The sequence below is a fragment of the Myotis daubentonii genome, chromosome 3, assembly GCF_963259705.1.
Source record: "Myotis daubentonii chromosome 3, mMyoDau2.1, whole genome shotgun sequence".
Lineage (NCBI taxonomy): Eukaryota > Metazoa > Chordata > Mammalia > Chiroptera > Vespertilionidae > Myotis > Myotis daubentonii.
In genome coordinates, this window is record NC_081842.1 from 110,309,844 (window position 1) to 110,320,767 (window position 10,924).

The following is a 10,924-nucleotide window of genomic DNA, read 5'->3' on the forward strand; positions in this document are numbered from 1 at the left end:
ATTTTGGTTTTTTTTTAAAAGATATGATTTCCATGTGTTTATATTCACACTTAATAGTTGATTGTTATGTATGCTATAGGTGAAAATGTCACTGTGTAAGTTTCACAGCCTGTGAATTCTCTGGCATATACTTACAAAGATGCCCCACAAACCATCAGAGGCAGCCAAAATATTTTTGACAGTTTTAAGTCTCTAGCAACTTCACTGCCAATCTAAATTTCATACTAGATTGATAAATCTGATTTCTTATTCTTTAAAAATCCACCTCCAGTATAGCATCAATTAGAAATTCATATTATTTTAGCTCCTTGCTCTAAAGTGGAAATAAATGTTAGGAACTAATGCCAGGATTCAGCATGCATGGTAAAAATAGTCCTTGTTTAGCTTCCTCATGTATCCTCTTGCTCAGGCAGAGACTCTGGAGCAAACTGGCCTTGCACACATTAATGGAGAACATTGCCCATATTTTGCGTATATTATGCCATTGTATTTGCAATAAACTTTGAGGAAAAGACTCAAATGAGATGTGTTATAGGAAGTTGACATGTTTCTTATTTCTTGTCCCAAATTAGAGAATCTCATTTGAAAACATTGATAAAGTCTTACTCTCTGTATCTAACCAGTTTAAATGGGTACATATTACTGAGGGTGAGATGCGTGGTAAAAGCTGATAAAGAACACCATAAATAATGTGAACTTTTAGTGACTGGATGAGCATAGAAGGAATATATCTTTCCATTGCCACTCTATTTCCAGGAATTCTAAAACCAAAGAATATCAGCTGTGGCCATCTTTATGAAAACACTCTCCCCGCCTAATTTGAATACATAGCTCTAAGACCTACATTTGATGCTAGGAGTAGGCAAGAACTCTGTATATAGAGAGAAGATAAATTTCTAACCAGCATTTTGAGTTGGAATATATATATATATATATATATATATATATATATATATATATGAAATTTCTAAAATCTGATGGTTTTATATTTATTTTACAGATAATCAGTGTCTTCATTTTGAGTTTGTCAGATCACATACAGTTACTTCCCAAACCATCATAAACAGATGCTGCTTTTTAAGGACCAGGGCCTTCTCTAAGCTACTTCCTGGAAGGCAGTGTGCTCAGGTACCAACTCTACCAGCACTGATTCACAAGGGGTCCAGGACACTGATTACATCTTGGCCTCAAAAGGAAACATCTAGAAGGTTTCTGGGCTGGGAAAGGAATTTGGGGAGTATAATTCTGTTACCAGCTGTTTAAAGGTCCTGAGAAAACATCAAAATCAACAAATAAATAAAAACATCTAAAGGCCAAACCCATCAGCAAAGAAGGTTAGTGCTATTTCATTGTCAGTTGAAGAAAGAAAAAAAAAAGGATAAGCATATGGGGCAATTGAAAGGTTACATCTTTCTTTTGGAGGTGGTTTGCTTCTTAAAGGTTAACTTGAATGCTTGACTTTAAAAAATCAAAATCATCAGCTGCAAATGCTTAAAGCAGTTGGGGGTACCTTTTGAAGAAGAAAACAAAGGGTCTGAAATGTTTGAAAATCACTTAGCCCTCATACAAATGGTGCTTGTATATTTATATGCTTACTCTATAAATATACACACACACCACAACTCATTTCTCTTCAGTTCTCAAATATGATTGCTTATACACAGGCATTTTTTGTTGACACAATATAACTTTTTAATAACTTGTCAGGTACTCTAATCATTAGACAGTATCCAGAAAACAATGCAGTCGAAATATGAACCAGGATGGCTTTCTGCCTAAATCAAAATACACAGCTATACACAGAAACCAGTCATTTGCAGCATCTTCAGCTCCAGCTAAATAGGGTCTAACTATATTTTGCTGTTCACATTCATGTATTTCAGAATCTAATAGCCCATGAAGAAAAGTATGAAAAATACATCTCAAGAAGCAGACATTAAAGGTACCAGCAAAAATAATAGACTACATTTAAGTTTGAAGCATTATTTTAGGCAACCTACATCATTAATGACTTTTTCTTTGTGGTGGGTGTTACAGAAAAGAATGCATAAGGCAGTTTGGCATAAATATTGACTTCTACTATAAAAGTTCCTTTAATGTGAGATTATTCACACACACACACACACACACACACACACACACACACACACACACAGCTGTTCTCAAATGCCTTTTAAAAAATTATTTGGCCTTCAAAGTCTAAAAAATATGTTTAAAATATGACGTATTTTTGAAGTACATATTTATTTACCCCTAAATTTATCTTTAAAATAACTTACTTAAATCATATATCATAGGATGACATTTAATTATTATACCATGGTATTAAAATAAAAAGGGCACCAGGTACATAACAAATGTGACATTCATATTTTCAAATTTGAAAATAACTGCATTTAGAAAAAATGCATTCACTTATTATCTTCCTAAATGCACCAACAAAGTTACAAAAGTACTATTGTTGTTTTGATTATTATTATCATACTCATATCATGTTCTCACACATTCTGATCTCTGATGGGAAAAGGAGGTATTGTTAATTGAGATGTTTATCTTTCTTTCCTAGAGAAGTGAGCTATATTTAATTCCTCCAAATGCTACACTGTTAATAAATTTCAAACCTCCAAAGCTAATTGGAGACAGTTTTGGTCTCACAAATTTTTGAAGTCAGCAGCAATTCCTGTTTAGGTGTTCAATTTCCTTAAATCTTGCAAAGTGGCATTCTTCATAAAAGGTAGATATTTGCTCTTGTAATCACAATAACATGCTTTTAAAAGTTAAACACCACCATTTCCAGGTTTTGATGTGTTAAATACAGAAAGTTTACCAAATGCCCTGAGCCAATAAAACTTTGTTGACTAAAAGTGACAAATACAAATAGCAAAAGATGAAAGAACAAGTCAACATTTTTTTAAAAGAGAATTTAACATTTCTATTTTGTATACTCTGAAAAATTGTCACTTTTAAATAGATTTGAGGTTCTTAAGGGGTTGTCATACTTTAGAGGGGTTTTTCCACTTGTTTTTCTCAGTCATTTCCTGAACTCACATAGTATACTAATGAAGCAGATCAAGGTTCCTCCTTGCCCATAGTGAGGTCAGTCTCTGCCTCCTGCTTGAACAAATCTATACCCTTGCAACTACAGCCAAGGCCCTGATTTGTAATCTCCAGCTACGTTGTCTACTTAATGGAGCGATCATGCAAGCTACAACCAGAGACAAAGAATCTCGAATTCCTACCAGGGCAGCTAACTTGGAGGGAGCAGTGTAGCTTGCAAATCTATCAAACTAAACTGCAAGAAAGACAATCTGATTTAGAGAAAAGGCGTTCCGCTACAGTCATTAAGCACAAGTAATTTAGATTTTTTATATTGTCTCCTCATTTACAAATTTACTGTATCAACGCCAACCAATGGAACGAATTTCTTAAGTAAATGAGAAATAAATAAAAGAGATAGAAAGATAATAAGATTACATAAAATAATTCTCTTTCCTACATATATTTTTGAGAGAACTAATAATAGTAGTAAAATTATAGTGATAATAACATATCATAGGAAGTAATTAATTTAAATTAGCATCATGTTTAAAGAAATATAAGTAAAACATTTTATGGACATTTACTTTTGTACAAAGAAGTAAGGCCTGGAAAGCATGCATTGGCATCCTGAAAATTAGTTATAACCATAAATGGTTTAATTGAAGATGGCAGTTTAAAATATGATATTGTAAATCTGCAACTTGGTTTCAGCCTGGGGAATTTAATTTTGGGGCAGTGGAACCTTTGGCTTCAAGTTCACTTGCAATGCTGTGAGCACTGAGCTTCTGACAATTCTTCTACATTAATATTGATGTCACTTGTGCAATCTATTTCTGTTATTTTTATGGTTGTTATTCTACATCTGCAAAGGTCATTTAAATTATACTGCGGCCTGAAATTTGTTTCATAAATTTTGATATAAATACTAATTACACTCTCTCAGAGAGCCAGCAGGGTAGCATTCATTTATCACGTTTATACAACCTGCAATGACAGAAAGGGAAGACAAGGGAGACCGGAGAGCTTTTCCCAAGAACCGCTAAGAGTGGCAAAAGAGGCTGCAGGTTGCTGGGGTGAGGGCGAGGATAAAGAAGAAATTCCTACTACAATCACTGATATTTAAGAATCTTTAATAAGGTACGAAAAATTACCAAACAGTTCTGGAAACTAAAGTGTACATAACGAGTTCTTCTAGCCATAAATATTGAATAGCTGTAACATGAATAATCTGGCCCTTTACATGCGGGTAAATATGGTAAATATGGAAACTAGGAATTATATACATTACATGGTTGTATTTTTTTTGCTAAAAGCAACTGACAGTTATAGTTTATATCTTTTTTAATATCACTTTACATAAACAAATGGGCCAGTTTTGACACGCAGATCCAGGCTCCTACAATACGAATTCTTGACAGGACGTGAAACAACATTTTACTGCACTTAAGTACTTAGACTTTGGGTCGAAATGTTTGCACTTTATAGCAAAATAAAAAAATTTAAAAAAAAAACTACACACACACACACACATCAATACCAATAATATTCTTTTAGGTCGACGTGGAGACTGTAATCGTACAAATTCACATTTTGGTACACATTTACTAGAACATTCTTGCCATTCAGTACAAACAGTTGGCTTTCGCCACCCACCCCTCCCCCACCTTCCCACCCTCCCCCCGCCCTCCCGGCCCCTCCCCGACCCAATGCAAAGACCACAACGCCACGATCCCACCCGCCCGCTCAAACCCGAGATATAACTATTTACAGAATCCAACGTACAATTTTAAGCTAATAATTCTGTATTTACAAGAATGCAAAGCTAAAAAAACAAACTAAAAAAAAACAAAAACAAAAAACCAAGCCGAAGCCCAGACAGCCTGTTCTAATTCTGTCGAGAAACTGGACCCCCGGGTTGTCAGCATTTGGTCAGGTGGTAGCCTGGTCCTCGACCCCCATCCAGCCCCTTAGCTACCAAGCCTTTGCCAAAAAAGAAAAAGAAAAAGGCGGGGGGGGGGGGGGGCGGATAACGAAAGGTTTGGTGCTTTCTCTCGCTCTTACTCGGACCTGGGTCTACAAGCAAGTTCAAAAAAATAGAATTGAGGAGTGGGGTAGTTGTGTTGATTCGCAGGGATCTTTCAGTTATATTTTGCATACGTGTGTGTTCAGTCTCTTAAATAGGGTTTTGATCGGTGTTTTGCTTCTGATTTTAAACGTACCATTCATTAAAATTAGAAGAAAGCGCGCTGTGACCGCCTGTGTGGTGGACCGCGGAGGAGGAGGGCGACAGGGAACTGGTGGTGGGGTTGTCTGTGGAGGGAGACACGATGGTGGGCGGCGTGGAGGACTCGTAGCCGGAGCTGGCGGCCGGCGAAGGCTGTGAGCCCTGGGAGGAAGATTCGTGGACCTGCGGGAGTAAAGTCGAGTTTTTAAGGAGAAAGAGAGCGGGAGCAACAGCCGCATTGGACCCGTGAAGGCAGCGCGCTGCCTCTCCCGGGAGCCCAGCATTCACTGGACCTCTGGGGATGCCTCACCAGGGGCACTTGGGATCGATTGCCCCTGCCACGCCCGGCAGCAGCAGTTCTCCCCGCCACCCTGCCCCGCCGCTGAACTTTGCTTGCTCAACTCTACGTGCAAAACCTCAACTCTTCTGCAAACGCTTCCAGCCCCAATTTCGGCAGCTTCGTCAGCGTCACCCAGCTAGCATAGCCCTCCCTCCTTATCTGGGCCAAATTCCTTTTTACTTTTCTTATTAAAAAAATAAATTTATAACAGTTTGGTGGTCACCCGCCCCCTTTTCCACTCTCTGCCCAGCCCCACACAGCCTGCACCAGCTCCTTCCACCACCCGGCTGCCACTCGCCAAGGACTCAGCGGAAGAGCAGAGCCGGCTCCCATCTCGAAGGCGGGCGTCGGGAGCGTGGCAATTACCTTCATGTGTTTGCGCAGTGAGCTGGGGTGCGTGTAGGACTTGTCGCACATCTTGCAAAGATAGGGCTTGTCGCTCGTGTGCACATGCATGTGCTTCTTGCGGTCGCTGCTATTCGCAAAGCGTCTGTCGCAGCCCTCGAACTCGCATTTGAAGGGCTTCTCCCCTAGTGTGAGGGGCGATAAAGAGAAAGGTCTGATTAGAACAAATTCTGTGGTTGTATTTTTAAATGTAAACAAATAAAAAAATAAAAAATAAAAAAAGGTTGCAAGTTCAAAAACCCGGGTCTTCAATGAAGTCACATATATGCAGTGAATTTATAAATATTTTAATTATTTTAACTATTAATCTAATTAGGTCCAGATTTTATTGTTGTTGCTATTATTATTACTATTAGATTTTTTTCTTTTTGGATCCCAGAGCAGTAGCAGGTTTTTCTGCCTGTGGCTATACAAACAACTTAAGGCGGCAGGCAATACCTGCCTCAAGGTTTCTAATTTTCACTTTGGGGGCTTATTCTCCTGCTGTTTTGCTCCTATCTCTTCCCCCCACCCTTTCCCTGAGGCTCTGCAACCCCCTTTTAGTTTCCCCACCACACCCCCTACACGCAGTCACATTTTATAAGGTAATCTGAGTGGAGAGCTTGGCACCACAAATTCTTCCCTGGCTGTGGCCATAAACTCAAAATTCCAAAAGCAGTTCTCAGAAATCACCGGGGAAAAAAAGAATAGGGAAGCAGACCGGATTCCAGGCTTTGTTGGAGCAAGAGGCCCAGAATGGCCTTACCTGACCCATACTACAACCATGAGCTCACCACCAACTTTTCTTTTAACTGTTCCGACCAGTCTCTATTTTAAAGGTCAATGTAGGGGGATTCAGTGTTTTTAAAACCACCTCATAGAATCTAATTGACTGGGGGGAAAAATACTTCTCTGCCTTCCACTGACTCTCCAACTCCTCAAGCTTACTCACAAACAAGTCACTACTAAAATTCTGTTCTTTAAATATGAGCAACCTCCAAAAAGCCTCCTCTGGTCAGACTTACTTGTTTTCAACACTCCCTCCCTCCTTTATGTCTTTCTGTTTTTATTTCTTTCTGTGCTTCTTCGACCGACCCTCCAATTTCATCAGTTCATCCTTTGGGAAAGTCCTCACTAAGGTGCCTAGAGAAGGATGTCGGCGGGAAGCAAACATTTAGACTTAAATTGTCTGCTGCTAGAGCAGCTGGAATTTCCGCCACCTCTATCTGCTTCGAGCGCACCTCAGCTTTTCAAAACCAGGTTTGTCTCTATGCTCTCCGGCCTTTTTTATTCTTCATTTTAAAATCTATATCCTAGGATCCTTCCCATCTGATCGTCTTATACTTTTTTCATAATTCTAAACCTGAAACCAAAAACCAGCGTACACTTTTGCTGCCTGCTTGCTGGAACCTGACGCCCACACTCAACCAAGGCCCAGTTTGTGCCTGGCCGATGAAATTTGGATTTCCGGTCCCAGGCCCAGGATGAAGCGGGAGTGGGGTACAGGGGGTGGGTCAAAGAAAGAGGTTTCCATACCTGTGTGTGTTCTTTTGTGGATCTTTAAGTTCTCAGAACGCGCGAACACCTTGCCGCAGCCAGGGAAGGGGCAGGGGAAGGGCTTCTCTCCCGTGTGCACGCGGATGTGGTTGACCAGTTTGTATTTGGCTTTGAAGGGCTTGCCCTCGCGCGGACACTCCTCCCAGAAGCAGATGTGGTTACTCTGCTCAGGTCCGCCGACGTGCTCCACGGTGACGTGCGTAACCAGCTCATGCATGGTGCTGAAAGTTTTGTTGCACGACTTTTTGGGGTTGGCCAGCTGCTCTGGCTCAATCCACTTGCAGATAAGCTCCTGCTTGATGGGTTGGCGCATGTAGCGGAAGAAGGCTCCAGCACCGTGATGCGCGGCCATGTTCACGTTCATGGGTCCGTAGCCATGAAGCTGAGGCGCGGCATAGTGCTCCGAACGTGGGCTTGTCACCTGGCCGTACTGCTCGGGTCGCGGGTACATGTCCCCCGAGAAGCCAAGCCTCATCTGCCCATTGACCACATTGGGCGATGCGTGGCCCGCCGCCTGCTCGTGAAGGCCAGGGAAGAGGAGGTGGCCCGCAGCGTCCGTGTGGCCGTGTGGGCCCCCGAAACCCCCTGCCGAAGCAGCGAAGAGGCTGTGCTGAGCGCTGGCTGCCGCCGCCGCGTCTCCAAAGCCCCGGTTGCGGAACAGAAAGTCCCGAGTGGAGTTGAAGGCTGCGCTGGAATAGGAGCCGACGTGGCCCGGGTGGTGGTGATGGCCAAGGGCCGCAGCAGCCGCATAGCCAGGAGCCTGAGACGTGAAGGCTGTCTGGCCCGCGGAGGCCAGCTCGTGCGAGCTGGGGTTGAGCTTGAAGGCTCCCATGCCGTCGGCGAACGGGTTGATGCCCAGGCCAACGTCGCGTTCGGACACGTCGCCCGCGGAGTGGTGGCGGGACGTGCCAAAGGTGGTCACGCCGATCGCGGGGTACTGGGGGCCGGCGTCCAGGAGCATCGTGGCTGCTCCGGGCGAGCTCCGGCCTCCCCCAACCCCCCCACCCTTGCCTACAGAGGAGGGAAAATTAGGAGGAGGAGGAGGAGGAATGGGAGGCGGAGAAAAAGGAGGAAGAAGATGCGGAGGGAGGGAGAGTCCACCCACCTCTCAAAGTCCTAGCCCACAGGCAGCCGCTCCGCGCGCTGGGGAGCCCGCCTGGCCAAGCTTGGATAAGCCAGACGGCTGCCGGCAGTGGGCAAGGCGGGCTCCGGCGCCCTCGGAGCAGATCCCGCCGGCCGGGCTCGCACTTTCTCGCCGCTCAGTCTCTGTCGAGAGGACCCCGCGTCAAGGCTGCCCAGGGAAAGCCATGGAGCATCTCAGCCCACTCCCCCCCCCACCCAAAACACACACACACATACCCCAAAAAAAACTTCCTCCCGGTTTTGTAGCATAGAGGAATGTGAGCACAGGAGCCGCAACTGCTCACTCTCCGCCTCGCGCCGTATGCCCCTCCTCACTTCTCCACTAGACCCTCGCCCTTGCTCTCTTTTTTCTCAGGCTCGCCTTCTCGCTCCTTCACTCTCCCCTTTCCCCCTCTGCTTTCTGTAATAATAATAATAATAATAATAATAATAATAATAATAAGCGGAGAGCAAAAAAGAAAGAAAAAGCCAAAGAAAAGGCGCAAATCATGCACAATATTGTCTTTTGCGGTTTATCTTCCTGGGGAGAAACTTTCACCTCCTCAGCCGGGCGGTGAGCGCGAGACTGATAGCAGCAATCATTCCTGCAGATAAATGAATTGAAAGGACGACACCGTCTTTCCCCCCCCCCCACCCCTCCCTGATGAATGGAAGCAGGGGGAGGCGTCACGTGCGGCTAACGCCGGCTCCCATTGGTGCGTCCGCACTCACCCCGCCCGCAGCCGCTGTGTCAACTGAGGGCGCGCCTAGGCGCCGAGCGCTGTTCATTGGCCCTCCCGCCTCATCAATCCCAGGTATTGTAAAGCGCTTGACATCCCCTTTTGACAACCCCGGCTGCCAAGAGAAGCAACTTTTTTTTTTTTTTTTTAACATTTCCCCCTCGTCTCATGGAAAAAGAAAAAAAATCGGGGGGGGGGGGGCATGATTCCTTTTTCTTCTCGCAGTCATATACATTTTTAAACCTGATTCTTTCTTGCTCTTCCTCTCCCATTCTTCTCTCTCTCTCTCTCTCTCTCTCTCTCTCTCTCTCTCTCTCAGTCTCTCTCTCCCTCTCTGTCTCTCCCTTTCTATCTTTAGCTCTATCTCTATCTCTATCTCCATCTCCATCTCTATTTCTATTGCTAATCTCTTTTTCTCAGTCTTGTCCTTTTTCAAACCTGCTCTTAGCTGAGCGATTAGCGACTTCGGGTGTGTGGGAGAGCAGGAGACCGGGCTGGGGCTGGTAAACACAGCTAAGGCACTTCTAGAATGTTCGGATTCAGCAACTTTCTTTTCTTTCCCCCATCTTCCCTCCCTTCAAGGGCAGCAAAGGAGGCTTTTGTTATTTGCTCTTTTTGAAGTTTTCTTTCCTCTTGCCTTGCTCTACCCTCCCCCCCCCACCCCGCCCTGTTTATAATTTAAGATCCCGGGAGCACATGGACACTCCACTCTCTCTTTACAAAATATCAGGATAACCGATTCCCTCAGCTTTCTTACTTTTATCAAATCCATCAGGTTTCCTGCCTCGCTCACCCCCCACCCCACTCCCTCAAATAAACATGGGTGGATGAGAGCTCTTAACTTTCTGGTTTATTGAGGTTTGGGGTTTTTATAATAGCAAATTGGAAACATTGTTGCTGAGTTTTATCCCCCCCCCCCGTGTTATTATTCTCTTTCCTCCCTTTTCCCTAGTTTCCCTGGTCTGCCCCCATGACCCCCTCCTTCTGCACTACTGTTTCCAGCCGGAGCCCCTTTCATTCAGGTAAAACTGTAAATTTCCCAATGTGCCATTGTTCTTCAAAACTGTCCAAAGCTCCCTAGAAATCCCCAAATACTTTTTTGGTATTTAAATCCCCGATAGATAGAACCAATGTAAATTTTGTGACATTCAAACCTTTTTGACTTCACAAATCAGTCACCCTTGTCACAGTTATTGAAATTCCACAACTCGCCACACCAGGACGGTGGAAAAAACGGGCGCAGTCTTTGTTGCCGACCAGGCTTTTGATCGCCAGAGAAAATTTACTTACCTTCAGATGAGTGAGCAGAAAAAGAAATAACACTCCCTTTGATTTAGTTAGGAAAATGCAGACATTTGGATTCAGTGCAAACATACAACACTCGCTTGTTTTCGCGATACGGCCCTCGATTAACCTGTCTTTGCCCAGCGCAAAGTCTATTCAACAACTGCCCGTAGTTGCTTTTTGTCCGGTCCACAAAGAGCCATTGACCATATATTAAAATGATTGTTGAAAGGT

General features: G+C 43.8%; 1 protein-coding gene across 1 annotated transcript; it reads right to left on the reverse strand.

Moving 5' to 3' along the window:
- Positions 1-4,775: 4,775 nt before the first annotated feature.
- Positions 4,776-10,048, reverse strand: ZIC1 (Zic family member 1). Its single transcript, XM_059688204.1, has 3 exons — positions 7,524-10,048; positions 5,970-6,133; positions 4,776-5,446 (listed from the first exon to the last, which is right to left on the reverse strand). The coding sequence occupies exons 1-3, from the start codon at positions 8,503-8,505 to the stop codon at positions 5,249-5,251; spliced, it is 1,344 nt and encodes a 447-aa protein (XP_059544187.1). The 5' UTR covers positions 8,506-10,048; the 3' UTR covers positions 4,776-5,248.
- Positions 10,049-10,924: the final 876 nt, after the last annotated feature.

Coding starts and splice junctions, on each gene's coding strand:
- ZIC1 (XM_059688204.1), bottom strand. CDS start 8,505: ATGCTCCTGGACGCCGGCCCCCAGTACCCCGCGATCGGCGTGACCACC. Junction 6,134..7,523: donor CCACAAAAGAACACACACAG/GTATGGAAACCT, acceptor CCCTCACACTAG/GGGAGAAGCCCTTCAAATGC. Junction 5,447..5,969: donor CACTGCGCAAACACATGAAG/GTAATTGCCACG, acceptor TTACTCCCGCAG/GTCCACGAATCTTCCTCCCA.